This window comes from Podarcis vaucheri (genome assembly GCF_965113315.1).
Source record: "Podarcis vaucheri genome assembly, chromosome: 14".
NCBI classification, from domain to species: Eukaryota; Metazoa; Chordata; class Lepidosauria; order Squamata; family Lacertidae; genus Podarcis; species Podarcis vaucheri.
Genome location: NC_138752.1, coordinates 28,992,719 through 29,016,315, shown reverse-complemented (window position 1 = coordinate 29,016,315; position 23,597 = coordinate 28,992,719). Strand labels below are relative to the sequence as shown.

The following is a 23,597-nucleotide window of genomic DNA, read 5'->3' as shown; positions in this document are numbered from 1 at the left end:
GCAAAAAGACATACTTCCTTTTATGTGCTTCATGAAGAAATTATTTCTTTTATCCGGCCCGAATCTTCCTACATTCAGCTTCCTTGGATGTCCACGAGTTCTAATCTTATGAGAGAGAGTAAAACCTTTCTCTATCCGTTTTCTCAATACCATGCCTAACTATAAACTTCTACCATGTTATCTATCATTTGCCTTTTCTCTGAACGAAAAAGTTCCAAATGCTGCAAGCTTTCTTTGTAGGGGAGTCACTCCATAAAGCACTGTCCAGACCAGTGCAGAAGCTTTTTGCTCCTATTTTATTTTAGTAATTCAACAAAATGTAAATACAACTTGATTGCAATAAAACCTCAAAAACACTTTGCAACAAAAAGACATGCCACCCCCAACCCCCTTGGCAGAATTGAAAGCTGCTCCCTCCATCACAACAGGGGCTGCTTCACTGTCTCGGCTCTCTTAAGGAGGCAATACTTACATCGCATTTGCTTCACAACAGACTTTGTGAATTCCAACCAGTGCTGAAATGAAGAAGAAATCAGTTTTCAAAATGGGGGGAAGCAAAGTACTAGCTACAAAACCTGTGGGGAGGGCCTCAGGCAGACAACCAAACTGGATTACAAAGGGTCCTGACCTAGATGGACCAGGGCGAGTTTCAGGGGCAGTCCTACTGGGATGTTTTGGTTGGTCATGTTGTTTTAAGAAGGCAGCCTGCAACTTGGATTGGAGGAACGGCCAAGGGGAAAAGATGCATAGCTTTGGATGGCCATCTCACTGGATCTCTTGGAAGATCAGCAGCCTTTGGCTCCCCAGCTACCACCTACAGTAGCAGCAACCATTCCATCAGGCTGCAATCGAAGGAAGGAAGCAGGGCCACTCCACTGGCTTTGCTGAGAGACCAGCTGCGTCCAGCTCTTCCTTTCCCTCAGCTGTCACTATCGGCAGTTCTTTCATCAGGCTGCCATAGAAGGAGAGAAGGGAAACAGGGCCACTGTATCAGTTCTGCTTAGAGACCAGCTCCTTTTGGCTCCTTCCCTCCCTCCCTGAACTGTGTCCATCCCAGCTGGAACCACTACGAGACTTTTAAAAATCAGTGATTAAGTTTATTCGTTTTCCCCCTCTTCCCTCCTCATCCCATTTTCCTTTCATATCACATCTTTTAGATTGAAAGCCTGAAGGCAGGGTCTGTCTCATTTCTTACTGATTTGCTTTTGGGAGCCTTTTTGAATGCAGAGCTAAGTAAAACACTTTACATAAATAAGCACACAAACCTTTTCCACATGGGCCATTTTTTTCCTGTTTGAAATGAGATCCCTTCAACTGTTTTTCCACCCATGAAAGCAAAGATGCAATTATCTTCCCCCCCCCCCACTGCTGCGAAAGCAGCTTAGGGGATTTTAAGTAAGAAAATGTCCAGTGGGGTGGGGGGGTACAGTATGCATCCTCTCTGCTCAAATGTGCAGCAACCCCAGGGCTGCTTTTCATTTAAAAATAACAAGTTGGGTGACTTGGAAGAAAGGTGAGATATAAATGTAATTAATAATATAAACCCTGACAACTAAGTCAAGCAATGGGAAGGGTTCCCTGCAGAGGGGAAAGCAGAGCACCAAACTGGAAAAACCAAAGCCAGCCTCAACCCCACCCCACCCCACCCCCACGGTCAGGAAGCAGGAGTTGGGGCTGTATCCACATTTTGCATTCTCTCTCTGGAGTGAAGGGCTGGCTCACAGCTGAATGGCAGGCAACCAAGAAGCCCCATGCTGCAGAGCAAGGAGGTCAGATTTTGCACCCTGAATAAATTTTGCAAAGCCAGCCAATTTGCATAGAGTGCTTTTGCTTCTGCATAATTTATTTGTTCTGCTTTCACTGCAGCACCAGGCCTTGCTAACTCCCACTCCAAGCTTTGAAGCCTGACCAAGCTGGGCCTTTTCGGCAGGACTCACCCGTTGCTTGTCGGGGTCCACGTAGCGGATCCCAAAGTAGTCCTTCTCCAGCAGGTTCAGGTGATGGCAAAGGAGGTCGAAGAGGTACTGCCCTTTTGCATCTCTCTGCAAAACAAAGGAAGGACCCTGATCAGAGCAGGAACAATAGCCACCACCGTGACTGTTACCAAATGGCCTGAACACATACATGAACCAGGAAGGGCTCAGTGACAGAGCATCTGCCTTGCATACAGATGGTCCCAGGTTTAATCCTCAGCATCTCCAGGTAGGGCAGGGAAAGAATCCAGTCAGTGTAGGATGCAGAGCTAGGAGGACCTAAGGTCTGATTCAGCATAAGGCAGCTTCCTATGACATGTGGAATCGCCGAGATATGTGGACAAGGGGACATGATAGCATGAGCCCTACCCCAGGGCACCTGGGCTTATGAAAGGGACCCTGGACCTCCAACAGCTTTTGCTAAAGCCAGGTTGGAACCTTCTGAGGCACCTTCACTGCTTCCCTGGGCTAAACCAGCCATATCAGCCGTTTCAGACCATTGTTTGGCCAGGTACACCTCTCCTAGTAAATCCCACCTTGTGCTGAAGCAACCTCTTGCACATAGGCGGAACAATGTTCTGAACAGATATGGAATTGGCAACAGACAACTAATTACACAAATCTATAGAATCGAGGGAGATCAGTGCTTAAACTACAAATGTCAGGTTTACCGTTTTCCAGCAGGTAAAGAAAGGGATAAATGCACTGCTGATGGCGGAACATTTGACAGCAATGTCAATATATCCAACCTCCAGGCTCTGCAGAATCTTCATCCTTCCCAGAAGACCCTCTGGGTGGATAAATAACCTCTTCCATCTCCTTAATTCTACAATACCCACTTTCTGCTTTCCCCTCTAATGTCCGCTGCCATGTTTGGCATCTCTCCTCCACCTGCCTCTTGCCCACTGGAGGCAGAGCTCTCCTTCCGGCAGAGACCACATCACTCCTCGTCTTCTCTGCAACGCCAAGCACCCAACTAGCACTCAATCCCTGTTAAGCAGGCCAGCCATTGATTTAGTTGGCCCTGTCTATTGATTTAGTTGGCACTGTCTATACCTTTTAGACAACAGGGAGCTATTGTAGTGCTCTCCAGGCATTGTTGGACTACAGCCCCCATAATTTCTGACCAATGACCCATCTGGTCCAGCATCCTGTTCTCGCCGTGGCCAAACAGAGAGCCCTGTAGGAAACCAGCAAGCAGGATTTGAGCACAAGACACCCTTCCTTCCTGCAGTTTCCACCAACTAGTATTCAGAGGCAGTTCTGCCTCCAACTGTTGGAGTATAACATAACTATCATGGCTCGAAGCTATCAATAGTGCTCTCCTCCATGAATTTGTGTAATCTTTTAAAGCCATCCTAGTTGGTGGCCATCGCTGCCTCCTGTGGGAGGGAGTTCCATAGTTTTAACTATGAGCAACATGAAGGAGGACTTTCTTTTATCTATCCTGAATCTTCCAGCATTCAGCTTCACTGGACATCCATAAGTTCGTGTTGGGAGAGAGCGATAAACATGTTTCACAACCCACTCCCTCCATGCTATGCACCGTTTTATAAACTTCTATCATGTTGACTCTTACGTGTCTTTTTGAATGTCCCAAAGGCTGCATCCTTTCTTCATAGGGGATTCGCTCCACCCCCTTAATCATTTTGGTTGCCCTTATCTGAACCTTTCCCAACTCTACAATATCATTAACCTCCCATCAACTCTGTCTAGATGAGACACATCCCATTTTTATGAGCAACCACGGAAGGTAGGAGGGCAACCCATTGCCAACCCCCTCCCTGGCCCTTGCAGGGCCCCCAGTGTGGGCACCTCTCCCTGCTGTTGTTGGGGAATCTGGTAGCAGCCTCCTTCCTGTTCCTCCCAGCTCCCTTCAGGGCGCCCTCGACGACGTCCCTGCAAGGCGGAGAGTGCAGCAGACCGAGATAAAGATTGAGTTTAATTTCAAGCTCTGTTAGGAATATTCACTCTTGCCAGAAGGAAGGAAGGAGAAATGAAAGGAGGAAGATCAGCTGGGGAAGAGGCAGCCTTGTCAAGAGGCCACCAATACTAAGTGTGGCACTTCACAGTTCACACACGTTCAGAGCTGCCTGTTTAGGTGTGTGTGTGTGTGTGTGTGTGTGTGTGTGTAGACAGCAGCACCCCCTCCCTTTTGAACTCGTAAAGGGAGCCCAAATCTACAACTAACCATTTAGCACAGGGGAAGGAAGAGAAACCTTTTTAAACTGAGGGCCACATTCCCTTCCAGGCAGTCCTCTGGGGGCCACATAGCAGAGGCAAAAACAGGCAGAGAAATGCATGAAAATGCTGCCTTTGGCCCATCATAAGAACATAAGAAGAGCTCCGATGGATCAGGCCAATGGCCCTTCTAGTCCGCCTCAGTTTCTAACTTGGGCCAGTTCTTACGGAGAATTGCAGCCCTGAGCCCAGCTTGTTGGCTCCCTCCATCCTGTGCCCGCCTGCCATCCAGGAAATCCTGTATTTTCCAAGCAACTTATGGTGTTCTATTAAATCAGTCCAGTGATTCACAGCCAAGTTAAAATGCCATCCTATGCACATCCAGGGGAGTTAGGTGCATTCGACAACCACAGTTTCTCTGCAGCAGCGAACTCCAAACAAAATCCTCTCTGGAAACCTGTTTGGGATACTTTTGAGTGCTTTGTGTCACTAAAGCGCCAAATGCCCTTTCGAAGAGGCCAGGGGAAGACAGAAAATACAGCTTGCGTCTGCAGCCAGTGGACTGATTAATTGTGCTAATTGATTGATTAATGCACTTGGCCCGGCTTCCTTTGGGTTCAGCATCTAGCAAGATCCTCAGGCCAGAATCCTCCCCATGATTCCTCTACGCACATGCAGGAATGTGCTGTCTTCATGAAGTCCAGGATCTCCAAATATCATGCTCTCCCCCCCACTGCCTTCTCTTAGTGCTTATAAAAGCAGAAGGGCACTGCTTGGCTGCTGTGACAGAATGTGCCAAGACAGAATGTGGGGCTGCTGACCTGACAGAGATCTAATCCTCCTCCTTTCACACAGCACATGCTGGGATGGGAAGGTGCTGGCTGGCTGGCTTGGTGGCATCCGTGCCTCCCCTCCTTTTTGCACATGGACTGAGCAACTGGACTGTAAGTGATCAAACAGCCTCCAGCCATGGCGAGTTGTGCCATGTGACTTTGGAGCCCCCCCCCCCCGTGGCTTGGGCCACTGCTGCTTTTCCGGGGTCTCTGCCGCTAAATGTCACTGCATCTGGAATCATCAACAAGCCCTGCCTGGATTCCGGCTGCCGCTGCAATGACAAGCTTGATGTTCCCATTTTGCTCGCTGAGAGAGGTGACCTTTTGCAAACAACTCTCCAAACTTCGCAAGGGCCACCACGACTGCAAGGAGAAGCAGGAGGGTGCATGGAGGGTGGTATGGAGCCCAGCTGAGGGCTAAGCTAGACCTCTGGGCCAGGCTAGCTTCCTCTAGCCGATGCTCAGGGCCAAAATGTGCTCAACGAAACACAGAGAATGCACACAGCACCTGCATTCTTGGAGCGGTGAAAGCTGCAGCCCCCTAAAAAGCAGCAAAATCAAAGGGAAGCTGCAGCTGCCTCAGGAGAACAGGAGAGGAGGCTGCTCCTTGGCTGCAATAATTTGATCATCAGGGACTTGGCTTCTGCCCTGCTCCCCACCCGCAGGCATCACACAGCCCCAGGCAAATGCTCTCCTTCACTGCTCCAGTCTTTGCCTTCAAAGGCAAGATTGTTATTCAGCACTCAGCAGCACTGACAGGAGTCAAACGCAGCAAAGCTGGGGGGGATATCAATAGCCCTCTAGATAGCCTCAACACCCCCCAGGCCTCAGCCAGCAGGGCCACACCAGAAGGTGCCAAGTTCCCTGCCCCTTGATGCATGGACCTGCCTCTCCACTGTTGCTCTAATCATTTGCTGCAGAGAAAGAGATCTTGCCCGAGACTTTTCGTTCTTTAAAAGCAATCATGAGAAAGAAAAGGAGACATTTTAAAGTTCATGCATCTCGTTCCTTTGAACCACTAATAATATCCAGCTGAACCAATATCCCAGAATCAAAGGGCTAGCCTTGCCTTTGAAAACCCATCAAGACTTGGAACAAGGGTACCTAAAAAATGGCTGGTTCCCCAATCAGCTCAGGTGGCTGCAGGGTTTTCGAAGGGGGCTTATCTGCGGTGGCCTCAGTTGTGGGACCCTTTCCCTAAGGAAGCTCACCTGGGCCCAAGGGTCCCTTCCAACTCAACTGTTCTACGATTCTTTGCAAGCTGACCTGGAAGCGTCTTTGAAGAGGAAGGCAGAGTTCTGTAGGAAAAAGGAGCCACAAGGGCTTGCCTCTTTCAACAGAACCACATTTCTGAGGTTTCTATATGTAGGGGAAGGAAACGTCTGTGCTGCTGTCTCACTCCTTGCAGCGTTGCTGGAACCAGAGGATATGTGCTGTTGTCAAAGCAGCCTCTCCCCCCCTCCCCTCACACACACGGACATCTCTGTTTATGTACATCAATCCCTTCATTGAAAACCGTCTGATAGTTTGGTTCAAGAGGCTTTGTTAGAACAAGACACCCATTTTCTTTTTTGACACATGATGTGGAACCTTGGGGTTGTTGGATCAATCAAAGATTAAGCCATGAATCACCACCTTGCCTCCACTTACTCCCCTTCACGGATGAGCAGCCCCTAATGGGCACCACACTCTTTTACAACGGCACCTTACACCACGTGTGATGTGGCTGTGCGTTATCACGGAGGCAATGAAGCAGGCATCCCGCTGGAGATCACAAAGACAGCCTTCCGAATAAAATGCTGAAACTTAGCAAGGGCTGCTTAATGCTGCTACACAAATGTATGGTGTGGCTGCATTTGGAATACGGTGCACAGTTCTGGTCGCCCCAGGATATTGTAGAGATGGGAAAGGCTTTAAGAGCAAATAGTTGTTTAATTTTTTTATTTTTGTATATTGTAGAGATGGGAAAGGCTTTAAGAGCAATTTAAACGATCACGGGGATGGAATGACTCCCCTATGAAGAAAAGTTGCAGCTTTTAGGATTTTTTTTTAAGTTTAGAGAAAAGGCATGTAAGAGGTGACATTACAGAAGTTTAATAATGATGGTGGTGGTGGTGATGATGATAATAATCAGTGCCTCCCCCCTAGCGGTACTCAAGGGTACACACTACTGGCACCTTTTTTTCCTAGAAGAAAAGCACTGATAATGTTATTTGTACCCCACTCAACCTAGATGGCTTTAAAAGAGAATTGAACAAATACATGGAGGAGAGGGCAATCAATGCCTTTCTTTCTTTCTTTCTTTCTTTCTTTCTTTCTTTCTTTCTTTCATGAAATGGCATCACCGCCCGATTGTGAACTCAAACAAACCTCACAATAGTATACAAAAATAAAAAAATTAAACAACTATTTAAAGCATTCAAAAAGAATTAAAAATCAGTGATAAACTAAAAACAGATTAAAACACACATCCACATTCTGCGTATCTGGGTAGTCATGTCTATAAAGAAATATGTTTTTAGCAAGTGGCAACAAGAGTCCAGCAGAAGCACTTGCCTGATATCAATAGGCAGGGAGTTCCGAAGTGTTAAGTACTTCCCTATGAAAATATCGATTTATTACAAATGCAGAACAGGTATCACGTGGCACCTGTAACAGAGCCGGTTCCACATGAATGGCAGAGATGTACAAGATCAAGAACAGTGTGGAGGAAATAGATCGTATTATGAGACAGCGAGAAAAAGTCTCAGAGGCCAGAGGGGTCATCTAGCAATGGAGCGGACACGCTCAGGAGGTGATGGTGTTTCCTTCACTGGGGATATTTAAGTAGAGATTTGACAGCATCTGTCAAGGATGCTGTAGTTCCATCCTAAGCAAGGAGGGTAGACAGGATCCTCCAAGATCCCTTGGGACATTGTTTTTTATCTTGCCATGACAAATGGTAACGTTTCTCATTATTTCCGCATGCAGACAGCAAGATCCCAGGAAGCGGAGGAAAAGCAAACGTTTGCACCTTCTTGAAAATTTGATCTGAAGTTATAATGCAGAACTTTATGCTTCATTCAATAGAGAACTCTCTCTCGTTCTCGCTCTCTCTCTCTCTGTCTCTCTGCTTGGGCAGCCATGCAAAGCCTGAAAGCTGGATTCTTCTGATATTGTTGCAGCAACTTTAAATAGTATTTTACTGTAGTGACAGCAAATGCTGCTAATAACCCAGGAAGGCACCAGAGGCTGCAGGATTTCCACTTGAAACAGACACTAGCAGGCAGCAGCCCGTACTCTCTTCTCCATCCTGCTTCAATGTTTCTTAAAAGGATTTGCAGGGGGAAGATGCTCAGAGTTCATCCTGATGCCTGCAAGATGTTTTCCATTTCAATTTCAACAGAGAAAACATCACAGAAAACAAGTCCAACCGCAGCCTGCTGAACTGCAGAGAAATGAGGTTCCAGTGTCAAAAAGCAAACACTGATATGCATAAAATTGTTTCCTCTTTGATCTCCCTAACTTGAATTAAACAGGTTTTAAATTAATCATTAAGAATGTGTCCTCCAAGGAGTTCTCTGCATTCTTATGAAAGTAACAACTTGAAAAGGGAGGCAAGTCCCTTCCAGAGATCCAGATTAGGAGGTTTTTGGGATCGCTGTTTTTCATCTTACAGAAATGAGATTTCCATCTGTCTTAGTTGTTTGGCTGCTCTCTTAACTTGAGTGTTAAGTCCTTTGCAATTTGGAAACGGGAGTTGGAAAAAAAGGAAGGCGTTTGCTTTCCCACTGCTATGTCAGTTCAAAAGCGGCTCAATAAGCACCACCAGTCTCTCAGAAATCCCTAACACAACATTTCCACATAAATTGTCAGCAGGGACCAAGCAGGCAAACTCATTCCAGAGCACTGATGCTGCCTCTGGGCACCAACTGGGGGTAAGAGGTGGTCTCCATCCATTTGCACCCTTTGCTGTTGCACCTGAGCTCCAGGAGCTGGCTCAGCAGCAGAGGGTTATTGAAATTGGGTATTTCTCAGCATTGCAACCATTTCCAAAACCCTTCATTTGCAAATGCTCCACGACAGTGCAAAATGCAGGTGTTTTCAATCATCTGCAACTTCCCCTTTGCAAACAGACTGTTACTATTTGCGTTTCAAATCAGCTTCCTCTACATATTCCTGAGATTATTATTTTTTATCATTTTGGGTTGGCACAATAAAAGCAAACCACTCTGCCTGCTTCTGATCTCCCATCCCTGGGGAATAATGCAGGAGCCACTCTTGACTGAACACTGGATAATAGACACGTCTCCACTAGGAACACCAGCCTGTGTGTGCAAATGCGCACAGATTGCCTGCATGGATCAGAGAGGAGCTTGACCCTGTGGGTTTCATTTTATTGACAACCAGCTCCAAGGAAGCAGCTGCTCTAAGATAATCATCTGGAAAGAGCAGCTCACTTCAGACACTGCTTTCTTTCCAAAAAGCCCATCCTTGCGACAGTGGGGATATTTCTTCAGGGGAACCTGTTTCAACTCCAAAGCCACATTCCCTCATGGGTAGACGTCTGGCGGTGTGGGAGTGTAGCGCATGGGCAGGTAGAGCAAAGAATGATGTGACTGTTCCCTTTGTACAATTGGCTTTGCAAAGCTCACAGGTACCTACATGTACTCAGACAACCCTTTCTCTGTCTACCCAGGCAAACACAACAACAACATTTATACCCTGCCCATCTGCCTGGGTTTCCCCAGTCACTCTGGGTGGCTTACAATACAGTGGTACCTCAGGTTACATACGCTTCAGGTTACATACTCTGCTAACCCAGAAATAGCACTTCAGGTTAAGAACTTTGCTTCAGGATGAGAACAGAAATTGTGCTCCAGCGGTGTGGCGGCAGCAGGAGGCCCCATTAGCTAAAGTGTTGCTTCAGGTTAAGAACAGTTTCAAGTTAAGAATGGACCTCCGGAACAAATTAAGTACCGGTACTTAACCCGAGGTACCACTGTACAGATAAAAACATAGTAAAATGTCAAACATTAAAAACTTCCTGATACAGGGCGGCCTTCTAAAAGTTCTGTAGTTCTTTATCTCCTTGACATCTGATGGGAAGCTGTTCCACTCCGAGGGCAGTACTGCCAAGAAGGCCCTCTGCCTGGTTCCCTGTAACTTCACTTATCGCAGTGAGGGAACCACCGGGAGACCCTTGGAGGTGGACCTCAATGCTTTTCAGCATCTTATTTCTTGTCATTTGAATTCCTTGGTTCGGATCCTACCCTCGAGCAGCAGAAAACATGCTTTCTTGGAGCAGGCGGGGAGTTCTCTTTTGCTTCCCTTTTTAGGATATGCTGGGTACAATCTTCCCTGAACAGGTTTTCAAGCAAGGAGAATGGCATTAATATTCCTAACTGCAACTCAATTGTTCTTTAGATATAAAAGAGAAATTAATGAGATTCTGGCTGGTGTCACAGTGGTATTTATGTAATTACTTCTGATAATGCCGCCAGCTTCAGGCAGTTGGGGATGAGATCTCCTAATCAGCTCTCTGCAAGTGAATGACACCATCCAGCCCAGGCAATTGGGAGGCTCTGTTAGTCATCAAGCCATTCTGCAAAGGTGATGGTTGGTTAAACCACCGACAAGATCCCCCGTGCATGCAAATACCATTCTTCCCCCCCCTCAATTTTGCCAAATTGGTTTGTTCCATCGCAGCAGCCTGGCTCATTCCTTGCCTTGCACTTCGCTGTGTGTGACTGAAGAGGACATGACTAGGCACAGGTGAGGACAAAGCGAGCTCAGCTGACAGCACCACCTCCAAGGCTGAAAGAATCGGCTTTGCCAGTCCTCAGAGCCACAAGCAACGTGATGGGGATTGGGCAGACAGTTCAGTTATTAGAGCACGAGACTCTTAATCTCAGGGCTGTGGGTCTGAGCCCCACATTGGGCAAAAGTTCCCTGCATTGCAGGAGGATGGACTCGATGACCCACGTGGTGCTTCTTATGTTGATGCTGTTTTTTGGGGGTTACAGAGCAAAGGCTGTGGAGTTATTCATATATGATATACAATATCTTTATTGCCATTGTCCCATACAGAACAATGAAATTGAAAATCTACATAAAACATTCAAAAACCCCTAAAAACTCTGAAACCCCATTTTAAAATACAATATACTATAGAGACTCCTTATGCTGCGTTTAGAACCAGAATTGCATTTGTGTAGAAACTGTTTCTCAGGTGGCTAGTCCTGGTCTTTATAACCCTATACTTTCTTCCAGAAGGCAGAAGCTGAAAGAGATCATTTCCAGGGTGCGTACTATCCTGCGCTACCTCTGCAGCTTTCTTATGGCACCTGACAGCATAGATTTGATCTAAGGGTGGTTTGCAGGAGCCTCTCCCATTCTGGTACCATCCAGATGCATCGCCCTCAGGTCCTGCATGTGGGCTTCTCATCTTAAGAAGGTCTACTACGACAGCAGAACCTCCATGCCCAGAGACAGTCTACCTCTTAATACCATAAGATGGAAAACTGCTGTTGGAGAGCTGCTGTTGCTTGTGGGCTTCCCATTGCAGTATCTGGTTTGCCAATGTGAGAACAGGAAGCAGAACTAGATGGGCTCCTTTCAGCCTCATCCTGCAGCTTCAGGGCACTTCTTACATCATCACTACTCTTGCTGTGCTTACAGATCTGCTCAGAAAGTCAAGGGAGGGAAGGGTGCAAAGTTTCTTCAATCTTTAATCTCAACTTTTAAGTGGTGATCTTGACATATTTGAGGCAAATACATTTTGAGGCTAATTCCTTTTTCCTCTCTAATCCTCCTTCCTGTTAACTGACATTTTAATCTCTCCCTTCAAGGCTCATTATGGGAGGTCTTTTTTCTCCATATGTTTATATAAGCCCGCAGGAAGAGAACTTACTTAAGAGAAATGAGCTTCAAGTGCCTCTTGGTTCCTTAAGCCCCAAATTAGAGTCTTTATCTCTTTAAATTTTAATTCGTGCGCTGGATTTCAAAAGTCTTTCATCTGCCTTCACCCTCTCACCAGGTGCTCTCAGTGGGACAGATTCCCATTTCCAACTTCTCTCTTGCTCATTTGGGCAAATGTCAACATACTGAAAACCCTCCACTTTGTTCTTGGACTCTTCTCCATCCTCCCCCAAAAATTCTGGGAGTTGTAGTTTGGTAAAGGTGCTTAGCATTGTTAGGAGACCCCTATTCTCCTTCCAGAGCTACAATTCCCAGAGTTCCCTGAGAAGAGGGATTGATTGTTAAACTGCTCTGGGAGAAGAATAGGGGTTTCCTAGCAACTCTCTGCACCCTTAACAAGCTACAGCTCTCATAATTCTTTGGGGGAAGCCATGACTGTTTAAAGTGGTGTCATAGTGATATTAGGACAGGTAAAATTGTTTTTGTATACAACCACAGCTGCCAGGATGTTCTTTGCCCAGAGGTGGAAAGAGGACACTGTCCCAACAAAGGCAGAAAAGCAAGTAAAGTTAATGGACTATGCAGAAATGGCAAAACGTACGGGAAGATTAAGAATTCAAGAAGAAAGAACTTAAAGAATGGGGGAGACATGTGGATTATTAAAAAATATATTGTAAACATTTCAATACATTAGCAGGATTAATTCAAAATCTAGTGGTTAAAAGGTGACTTTGGAAGACTTACAAAGAGTGATAAACAAAAGGTGCTACGGAAGAGATACCGTTTTTGCAAATGTTTGTATAGGGAACCAAGGAAGGGGAGGAGGGAAGTCTAAACAACTACAACTATGTATGCAATAGTATTTGACGGTTATTGCTGTCAATCTGAAAAACTGAAAAATAAAATTTATTTTAAAAATAATTAAAAAATAAAGTGGTGTTATAGTGCTTTAAATGTACGGTGCAAATGTTGTATTGGTGTAAGGCAACTTCCTGTGTTCCAGTTCATAAAAACTAAGAAGATCCCTGCTGGATCAGGCCCATGGTCCATCTATTCCAGCCTTCTGTCCTCACAGTGGCTGACCAGATACCCCAATGGGAAACACCCAAGCAGGATTCGGGCAGAAGACCCCTCTTTCCTCCTTAGTTTCCAGCAACTGGAATTCAGAAGCATTGCTTCCTCCAACTGTGGTGGCAGAGCACAGCCATCATGGCTAGTGGCCATCGATAGCCCTCTCCTCCCCCATGAATTTCTCCAATCCCCTTTTAAGGCCATCCAAGTTGGTGGCCTCATGTGGGAGCGAGTTCTAGAGTTTAACATTCCACAGTGAGTGAAGAGGCAGTCCAGGTCTCCTTCCTTCTCTGCCCCCAAAGCCATCAGAGTTGGAGAAAAAGCCCTAACCAGCTTGTACCAAGGCACCTCCTCCAAAACAAAGGAGAAACCCAGGAGCGCTGACCTCATTTGCCCCCGAGCCCAGGGTGCGTCAATCCCTCTGCCGCCGTGGCCATCTGTTTCCTGCTCCTCCGTGGCTCCCAATTAAGGACACGCCGGAGACACGTTTGTGCCGCCAGAACAAGCCACTTAGCACCATTCAAATATTCATAATGAACGGGGCGCAGAGGAATGCTTCAGAATGCATTTTTTTAAAAGACAACATTGCACTCGGCAGAAGCCGCAGGAGCCTCCAGGCAGCCTCCTGCGGAACAAGCCAGGCAACGGAAGATGTGTCAGGAAAGCAGAGTTCCTGCCATGAAGGACTTTAATAAGGAATCCGTCAGCACTGGGGAAAGAGACGCTCTTTCCACCCCCTGGGATTTGTGTCCCATTACCCACACTTGGGTTATTTGTCTGGATAAGGCAGCCCTGCTGCGCTGGGGATTGGCATCACCACAGGCCACTGCAACTTCTGGCATCCGAGGAGTTATGAGAAGAGGAAGGAGCGGGAGCAGCTCAGAGAAAATCCAAATTCCCATTTAGATCCTTCGCTCTCTTGGTTGCAGGAAGGAAGCACAGGTCGCCGCGACCCCATTATTACAGAAAATTGAATTATTAATACATGCAGGAACCTAATAGCCGAGGAGTGGAAATCTGCCTCCCCAGCGACATCTCCAAACCAGAGGCTGCCTCATTTTTAAAAACAATTATCTAGAAAAGGGATGTCGCTTTCTTTCCTCACCATGTTAATTAAACGGTGGGGCAAAACCAACCTCCCTCCACTTACAAGGAGTCAGATCGAAAGGCCTGCAGATGTCCTGCTCGCTTTCTGCAAAAAATCATCATTTGGGGATTTCAGGCCAAACCTTCTCCATCAAAACAGGTCACGGGGAGCTAAATCAGGGCTGTCACATATGAACATGCAGCTTCAGGTCTTGAGTGAAGGAAGTGCAATCCCAACACACCGGCAGGAAAAATGAAAAATCCGACTGCTAGCAGAGAAACAACTGAATTGAACTTCAGGTGCCCCTGTGAGGTTCTGTCTCGTTCTTGGTTAATTTCACAGAGTCCCTCTGAGGTTGAGGCTGTCACATTTGAACCACTGCGCGAAGAGCCTCTACCAGACATATACCGTATTTTTGAGCCCATAGGGCGCACCGGTGCCCATATGGCGCACCTAGTTTTTTGGGTGAAAATAAAGGAAAAAAAATTTCCCCCAGGCGTGGGGCTGGGGCGGGGGAAGCCCGAGCTTCCCCCGACCCCAGCCCCCAGAACAAGCAGCTCTCCACAAGCCATGGGAGAGCTGCGCGACTTCACCTCCCACGGCTTGCGGAGAGCTGCGCAAAGCCCGAAGCCTGGGGGGCGCTGAGCTCCCACGGCTTGCGGAGAACTGTGCAAAGCCTGGAGAGCGAGAGGGGTCGGTGCGCACCGACCCCTCTCGCTCTCCAGGCTTCAGCGAAAGCCTGCATTTGCCCCATAGGACGCACACACATTTCCCCTTCATTTTTGGAAGGGAAAAAGTGCGTCCTATAGGGCAAAAAATACGGTAAATACAACACCTGCCCATCAAAACAACCTAAGGAGAGGCTGATGGGATCAGGCCAATGGCCCATCTAGTCCAGCATCCTGTTCTCAAAGTGGCCAACCAAATGCCCCAATAGGAAACCCACAAGCAGGATTTGACCACAAGCACACTCTCCCCTCCTGTGGCTTCCAGTCACTGGCATTCTGAAGCATTGGTGCCTCCAACTGTGGAGGCAGGGTATAGCCATTGTGGTTAGTAGCAATTGATAGCTCTCCACTCCATGAAGTTGATGCTAGTTCAACTATATCCTAGGAAATTTATGGACATGATGGTTTAGAGTTGATGTATTCAATCACTGTTACTCTCTTATTGCAGAAATCTAGGTCCAAGCTAGGCACTTTTTGCTTTGAAGTCCACAGATGCCTCTCCTTTGAAGGCTCCCATTTTTTGCCTGGAGGAGAGCAGCAGAGTACAGGGTGACTCTCTGCTTAGCATCTGCATAGCCTGTGTCTTGGCATAATTCCATTTGCAACCACTGCAAACACTCAAAGGAATACCTATGAGCTGGTGTCCGTGGCGTTGTCACGACAATCAATTTTCCAGAGTTGTCTGTATGATTCCACAGAGCGATTGTCTGATGAACACAAGACCCACTCAATACTCAGGTAATACAAAACCCATTCCACGGCTCATTCACCTCACCAGTTATCGTGGCAGCTATTATTTATTAATTTATTATTATTTTGATTTCTTCATGGGAGAAATGTTGGAGGGTATGGAATCACAGCTATGGCATTTCCCAGAACAAAGTCTTCTTAGAACAGCTCACAATCATGGAATCCTGATGTTTAATCAAAATACCTTTTCATGCAATTCACCTCTGCTGTTCTGTTTCCTGCCTTCACCTTTGTGAGAGTCCTCCTATATGTGATGACTATTTTGCCTCTTCATCTCAAAATGCCCAACTTCTCCTGCCACCTTTCCTCCTAGGATTTGACCCTTCAGCCTCCTCACCATCTCTGATGCTCTCCCCTTTGGAAACATCCGAAGGCACCGATATCCTTAAAGAGGAATGCCTAGAAGTGGACCCAGCACATCAGGTAAAGTCTGACCAAAGTAGAACACAATGAGGCCATGACTTCTGACCTTCTGGATAGTATATTTCTTGTTGATGTAGCCCAGAATCACACTAGCTCTTTGTTGCAGCTGTACCACACAGCTGGCTCATGTTCAATTTGACGTCTACTAGAACCCCAGGTCCTTTCCCATTTTTTTTTAAATCAAGGAAGGTGCCACCCACCAGATGTATTTGTGCATCTGATCTTGCCTCGCGAAAAGGAGGGTTTTACATTTATATTGGTTGAAATCCATTTGGTTGGCTTTGGCACTGTTCCCCCATCCTGTTGTTTGTTGAGGGTGCTGGTAATTGCAGCTCTGTGAGCGCTCTCTCTCAGGTTTCTTTGGGAAAAGCCATGTGCTCTAAATGTGTGTGATAGCACATGGTCGTTGCCTAAAGTCAAGCTAATTTGGTCTCAATAGGAATGAGACAGAAAATCTGAGTTCCAGCTGAAAGGATGCGTGCTTAGGTTAAAGCTAAGCATGTCTCTCTCTTGGGTCTGGGCAAAAAATAGTAAACCAGGTCGCTTAAGTTAAAAAGTTAACCATAAAACTGTAGATTTTGGAAGGGACCCTAAGGGTCTTCTAGTCCAACACTTTGCAATGCAGGAATCTCAGCTTAAAGATTCCCTGGAGATGTCCAATTGATCTCTATTTAAAAGCCCCCAAGGAAGGCAAGTACTCCAGCTTCTAAAATAGTCTGTTCCACTGCCAAGCAGCTCTTACCGTCAGATAGGCCTTCCTAATCAAAATAACACCGTCTTTGCTCCCATGGCTCCCAAACAAGCCCCATGTTTCACATTTCACAAGCATGGCCAAAGCTTTGCACCTTTGCCTACACAGCCTTGCACCTTGCAATGCCAGCATGGAGGAGCAGGAGCAGAGAAGTGCCTTGGGCTGGATGTTTGCTGTCCTCCCCGGACTGCACAGCCTCATAAAATAATGACTCTCCTAAGAAGGTGCATTTGCTGCAGTGATAAGTGGAGCCCGGCGTCTTGCTTGCGCTCCTGATTGGAGAGGACAATAAGCTCTAATCAGCATAGCCCTATTTTTCCCCTGCGTAATCTTCCAAAGCTGTTTTTGGGAAGATTTCCGCTCTTTCGCTCCACTTCCAGACATAGCCTCCTCCTCTCCCCACCCCCCACCCCGCCTCAATTAACATGTTTCAAATTTTAAAATCTTGGCTCTTGGAGTTGGAGAGGAAGCAACAGCGCAGCTCCCCACCACTCTGATGTAGGAAGGAGTGGGGGTCTCTTTCCCATCCGCAACAGGAGCAACCCTCAAAATGCATTATTTTAGCAGTTGCTATTTTACCATGGGACACGGGTGGCGCTGTGGGTTAAACCACAGAGCCTAGGGCTTGCCAATCAGAAGGTTGGCGGTTTGAATCCCAGTGACAGGGTGAGCTCCCATTGCTCCGTCCCCTTTCTAACTCTATAATTCTTTTATTCTTTATTGTGGACAATTCCTCACAGCACCAGCCACAAATTGAGCTGCTGTCGTGCAGGGCAGGGGGTGGGACTGGGAGGCTCTCCTCCGTCCTCCTTAGCTATTTACCAAGGATCATTCCTGTATGGAAGAATTTCAACCTCATACTTTTCATTTGTGCAAATACATCTCCCCAAATACCACAATGCACATGCTTGCCTTGTCTTGTGGAAAGGGCACACGGCTGTATATGTTGTAACAGTCTGGTGCCTTGGGACAACAACTCCCACCAGTCCCAACCAGTAGAGCTGAACGATGCTGAGGCTGATGGGAGTTGTAGTCCAAAGCATCTGGAGGGAACCAGCCTGAGGAAGACCCAGCCCACAACTGAACAGACCTGGCTGAAACAAAGCCGAGAGGGGCCAGGTTTTGAGGACACGTCTCAGGGAAAGAGTTCCATAGCTGTGGAAGAAGAAGAGTTTTGGATTTGATATCCCGCTTTATCACTACCCGAAGGAGTCTCAAAGCGGCACACAATCTCCTTTCCCTTCCTCCCCCACAACAAACACTCTGTGAGGTGAGTGGGGCTGAGAGACTTCAGAGAAGTGTGACTGGCCCAAGGTCACCCAGCAGCTGCATGTGGAGGAGCAGGGAAGCGAACCCGGTTCACCAGATTACGAGACTACCGCTCTTAACCACTACACCACACTGGATTTGAGGAATCATGAGGGAGAAGGTAATTATTAGGGCAGCCTTCCTCCACCTGGCACCACATGTTTTGGACTACAGGTCCCATCAGCCTAGGCTGCCTGGGGCCGATGGGAGTTGTAGTTCAAAACATCTGGAGGGCGCCAGGTGGAGAGAGGCTGATGTGCTTCATGGGCAGAACAAATCCTGCCCCAGGCAGCTTCTTACCAAATGAATAAAACAGCACAACAAAACCCCCCCAGTGGACAAAGGCTGGAAGCCCAGATAAGGCATGAAGGCATTTGGCAAAACGGGGGGAAATGAGGCAAAGAATAAACACTTCCTGCACCCGAGTGAGCCTGTCAAACACAAAGCATCTTGCAGCACCTTAAAAGAGGAGCAAAGGGAGCTTTCTGGAAACGGGGAGCCCTTGTCAGCAGAAATGGCTGCCTGTGACATAGCCAAGGGTGGCTGGAAGGAGGAAGGGGGGTGGGGCCTGCTCCTTTACCCACCAAGGAGCTGCCTGCCTGCCTGCCTACAAATCTCTCTCTTAGGAGAAAGTCCTCAGGAGCCCTCACAGGATCATGAGCTCCTGTGTCGTGAGCAAACCAAATACATGTGTCCTCAAAGACTCTCTTGCTTTGCAAGAGGAATTGTTAAGCGCCCCCATGTGCAAAGGAAGGTTCCATCAAAATGAGGAGGGATGGGGAATAGATGAGGAGAAGAAAACTTCCAGCCAGGAAGCGACCACCTGATGTGAAATAAGTCATTGTACGCCAGGCAAACGAGGTGGAAATGAAGGAATCACATAGTACATAGGCTTTTTTTAAAAAAGGCTTCTTCAGCAGAGGTCAGGCATCCTCAGAATCCCACCAGCAGCCTTCCTCTGCTGCAGCTGCTCCCCCTGAAACCAGGACCACGGCATCTCCACTCCCCTTCAGAGGCTCACAGACAGTCACAGCTCAGAAAATGCAACCAGGGAAGCATGCTGGCCAGGAAAGGAGGCAGGATCCGGCCCAAGACCTTCCCAGCCCCTCAAATCAAAGAAAGGGTAAAGAGAGAGAAAGGGGAGTCAAGGAAATAACCCCCCCACCACTCAAGTCATACTCAGAGGAGACCCATTGAAATGAATGCATCTGAGTCAGTTGTGTTCATTAATTTCAATGGATCTACTCTGAAAGGGATTAACACTGGACACAACCCCTTGGTTTCAACACTGCTTTAGGCTGAGCTGCTGCTCTTACTCAGGAGTAAGCCCTACTGTGGGACTTGCTTCTGAGTTTGTTTATGATTATTAATATTGTTTTGTGGATTATGAGTCATGTAATGCTTTGTGAACTTTATGACTTTTCTTGTGGTTGTGCTGTGGTTTTTAATGTTTTAATAGTGTTTATTTAGGACTTGTTAATTATTTTGTATAATTTATGTTGCGATTGTAATGTTCTACTATATTATTTATTGTATGTAAGCCGCTTTGTGACTCATGTGAGTGAAAAGCAGCATAGAAATAGAATGAATGAATGAAACTGAAATATACTTGGAGTCGAGAGTGGATTTCATGCTCTTTATTCAGCTCACAGTGGTGAGGAGGAATGGAAGTTCCCCCAGGATGTCTGCTTTATATACATTATTTACACAATGGGCCCCATGTGATTGGCTAATTCCGGGATTCTCCTGTAGGCCAATCAGGTTGTGAATTCACTTCCACCTGGAGCTGGATTGGGTGGCTCCTGCGGACCAATCATACTGCTGCATTGTTCTAGGACCAATCAGACTGCTGCATTCTGAATCCTATTGTTCTAGGACCAATCAGACTGCTGCATTTTGGATCCTATTCAAATCAGTACATAACAGAAACACACACCTGGCCCCGCCCTTCATGCAGGATACATGGGTGAGAGTGTAGAAACCAACCTATAGCACAAAGGCAAAATTTACATTTGTTGCTCCACCTCCTTTTGCCTCTGTCCCCATCAGCCACTGGCCCGTGGCCCCCAGAAGGTTGCCCAGATGAAAATGTGGCCCCTGGAATGAAAAAGGCTCCCATTCTTCTGCTGTCACATTGTTTAAAACCATTTTTATGCTGTGCTGTTCTTGTGGGCTGCTCTGGGCTCCCTTTAGGGACGGAGGAACGCCAGCTACCACCGTGAAATCAGACAGAGCTCTCTCCTGTGGCTCCTCCCCTCAGAGCAACCCTTGAGCATGGTGGCCTTGCTTCCGCCGGCGCTATTTGTCCCCATGTGCTTTTAGGGTCCTTTGATAACATTTTAATCATTCTGATTGCTGCTTTAATGTTTTATTGCTGCTTTGATGTTTTAATTATGGAAGCCGTCTATAAAAAACCCTTTAAATGCAGAATAAAAATGGCTGTATTCATTTATTTAATGGAAAATAGCTGTTGGTAGACCTTTTCTGCATGGATCTGGCACTTAAATGGGGCCAGGAGTCAGACTGTCAGCAGTGAAACTGTTCCTTTGCAGAATTTTTGTCTTCTTCCCTATTTTAAATATTGATTATATTTTTATGGGTTTCTTTTTACTTGCAAACTCATCCTGCTATAATGGAAGTGGTGAAATACAACCAACCAATCAAGAAAGCCATTTAGGTCATTGGCAAGTGTGATGTCCTGAGGCAGCAAGTTCCACAAGTTAACTCCGAAATGCCAGAAAGTTCTTCCCTTTGTCTGTTTCTCAACCTCCTTAGCCCATAAACTTCTCAGTGATCCAGAGTCCTTCTATTAGGAGGGTGTGGGTGGATGCAAACCTTTCTACGATGTTCCTAGAGACAATATACAGTGGTGCCCCGCAAGACGAATGCCTCGCAAGACGGAAAACTCGCTAGACGAAAGAGTTTTCCATTTTGGAGGTGCTTCGCAAAACGAATCTCCTATGGGCTTGCTTCGCAAAACGACAATGTCTTGCGAGTTCCTGCTGTTTTTTTCTTCCGCCCCCCCCTTTTTCTAAGCCGCTAAGCCGCTTATCAGCTGAGCCAATCAGCAGATAAGCCGCTAAAAGCTGCTAAAAGCCTCTAATAGCGCTAATCTGCTAATCCTTCAATGGGCTTGCTTCGCAAGACAAAAAAAAAAAAACCGCTAGACGAAGAGAATCACAGAACGGATTCTTTTCGTCTTGCGAGGCACCACTGTATAGCTATTATTACTAATAGCCATTGATAGCCTTATTCTCCATGAATTTGTTTAAGCACCTTTCAAAGCTGCCCTTGGTGGCAGCTATTAATACATGCAGGGGCTATATAGGATTTCAGACAGGGAGTTTTCCCCAGCACTACCTTGAGATGCCATCAGGGACTGAACCTGTGACCTTCTGGATGCAAAGCAGATGTTCTGCGCTTCCCCTCACGGCGGATCATTTATGAACATGTTCCAACTCATGGCTCCCTACTGCTGGGCTGAACTTCTGAAAATCCTAAAGTCTAGCCTGGAAGGGAGTTTGCATAGGCATGGGTAGGAAAACTAAGGCCCGGGTGCCAGATCCAGCCCAATCACCTTCTAAATCCGGCCCGTGGACTGTCTGGGAATCAGCGTGTTTCTACATGAGTAGAATGTGTCCTTTTATTTAAGATGCATCTCTGGGTTATTTGTGGGGCCTGCCTGGTGTTTTTACATGGGTAGAATGTGTGCTTTTATTTAAACTGCATCTCTGGGTTATTTGTGGGGCACAGGAATTCATTCATTCCCCCCAAAAAATATAGTCTGGCCCTCCACAAGGTCTGAGGGACAGTGGACCGGCCCCCTGCTGAAAAAGTTTGCTGACGCCTGGTAGAGGGAACAAAGTCCTTCTGGGTCTTTAATAAGAGGAAGTTGCATGACTTAAAACAGGTGCTTTTTTGTATGGCAAAATGTTCTAAAAAGGTGCACAGCAGCTCTCTGCTTGCCATCTCAAGGAGCTTCTTACTTTGCCTGCAGGGTTTAACATTTCAAAATGAGAATTCATTTAAATGTTTTTCTTTTCTTTTCTTTTTTTGTTGTTCCCATTAGGGACTCGACACATACAAAAATCTTGCTGAAGTAATGTTGAATTTTCGCATTAATTTCTCCTTCCTCCTTGATCCCCTCCTTAACTTATCAAAGCCATGAAACAGGACTCAGTTTCCCACCCAAAGCTGTGAGATGAAGAAGAGTTGGAGATGGCTGAAGATGGAGGCTCAGCACCCCTGAAACAAGGTCAGGGTGCCCTTTTTGCCAGAGACACAATCGATGCAGGCAAAGAAAAAACAGTGTGGGATGGAGTTGTAAGTGTTGAATTACTAGGACCTGGGAGAACCAGGGTTCAAATCCCCACTTGGCCATGAGGCTCACCGGGTGACCTTCTGCCACTCACCGCCTCTCACCTTAACCTACCTCACAGGGTTGTTGTGGGGATTAAATTAAATGGGGCAGAACCACGTGCACCACCTGGAGCTCCTTGGAGAAGAGGTGGGATATTAACACAATATATAAAATAAAAAATGAACGGCACAGCTAGGTGGCAGTGAGAGAATATTGCAGAGGCAGGATTTTAATCTAGAGTAAGGAACACAATCAGATATGGAGGCAGCATTTCCAGGGAAGGAAACCCACTCATTTCTCCAAGCCACTGCTTCCCTGCTGCTGCTGCTGCTGCTGCCTTCCTCTCTTCCAGAACCTGTATGCATTGGATTATTCAAGGTGGAGTTGTGGGGCAGACAGTCTCCAGGGCCTGGCTAATTCAATTGCACACATCCATTCATGCAAGGTGTGCGCAATCACCCCGGGGCCCAAAGGAACCAAAGCGTGTGGCTTGGTGGCGCATGGTGGCGCTCCTGACAATGAGCCCCACATAGCCTCCCTGCACCTGAAATCACACAACCCGACAGCTATATTCGTGACACACGCCTCCTGTTTCCCATTTATCAGCTGAGCGCCTGTAATGAGAGACCATCCAACTGCCATGAAATAAATTAGTCTTCTCAGGCACAGATATGCAGAAATGCTCCCCCAGCCACGAGCATTTTACGACAGGCCTTTCAAGGTGTGCTCCCTGAAATTTCCTGTTGCATTAAGGGACCTAGTCTGCCTGCCTGCCTCTCCTGCTCCCCATTCTGGCCTTAAAACTCCTCATTCCCTGGTTTCATCTTCTTGTACTCTCCCATTGCATTGCTAAATGGTCTCTGCAACTGCTCCAAGTGAAAGCCACTGTCCCCTTTGATATGACCTAGAGAACAGCTGCTGCTCCAGGGATGCAGATTAACGTTGTGCCTGATTTGCTCTGCCTTTGAGGTGGAGCAAGAGGCATCCAGGTCTGAACTCCAACACAAGAACATAAGAAGAGCCTGCTGGATCAAGCCAGTGGCCCATCTAGGACAGCATCTTGTGCTCACAGTGGCCAATCAGATGCCCTTATGGGAAATCTGCAAGCAGGATCTCAGCACAAGAGCAACCCTCCCCTCCTGCAGTTTCCAGAAACTGGTTTTCAGAAGCATCACTGCCTCCAATTGCAGAGGCAGCGCATAGCTATCATGGATGGCAGCCATCAATAGCCC

At 46.9% G+C, this 23,597-nt stretch overlaps 2 protein-coding genes across 5 annotated transcripts in view; one reads left to right on the top strand and one right to left on the bottom strand.

The window, feature by feature from the left end:
* FRMD5 (FERM domain containing 5) overlaps positions 1-23,597 on the bottom strand; it is a 127,819-nt gene that overhangs the window by 24,523 nt on the left and 79,699 nt on the right. For 3 of the 4 annotated variants that reach the window (XM_082198533.1, XM_082198532.1, XM_082198534.1), the window contains exons 2-3: positions 1,938-2,042; positions 473-515 (exon numbers count right to left, since the gene is read on the bottom strand). In XM_082198533.1, the coding sequence (XP_082054659.1) occupies positions 473-515; positions 1,938-2,042 (148 nt within the window). Of the gene's footprint in view, positions 1-472; positions 516-1,937; positions 2,043-23,597 lie in introns of those variants that run through there. The other variant, XM_082198535.1, reaches the window with a different exon arrangement.
* WDR76 (WD repeat domain 76) overlaps positions 1-23,597 on the top strand; it is a 63,627-nt gene that overhangs the window by 38,241 nt on the left and 1,789 nt on the right. Inside the window, exons 15-16 of the mRNA XM_082198515.1 lie at positions 15,837-15,946; positions 22,168-22,328. The gene's annotated coding sequence lies outside the window, so the exon portion shown is untranslated. The remainder of the gene's footprint in view (positions 1-15,836; positions 15,947-22,167; positions 22,329-23,597) is intronic.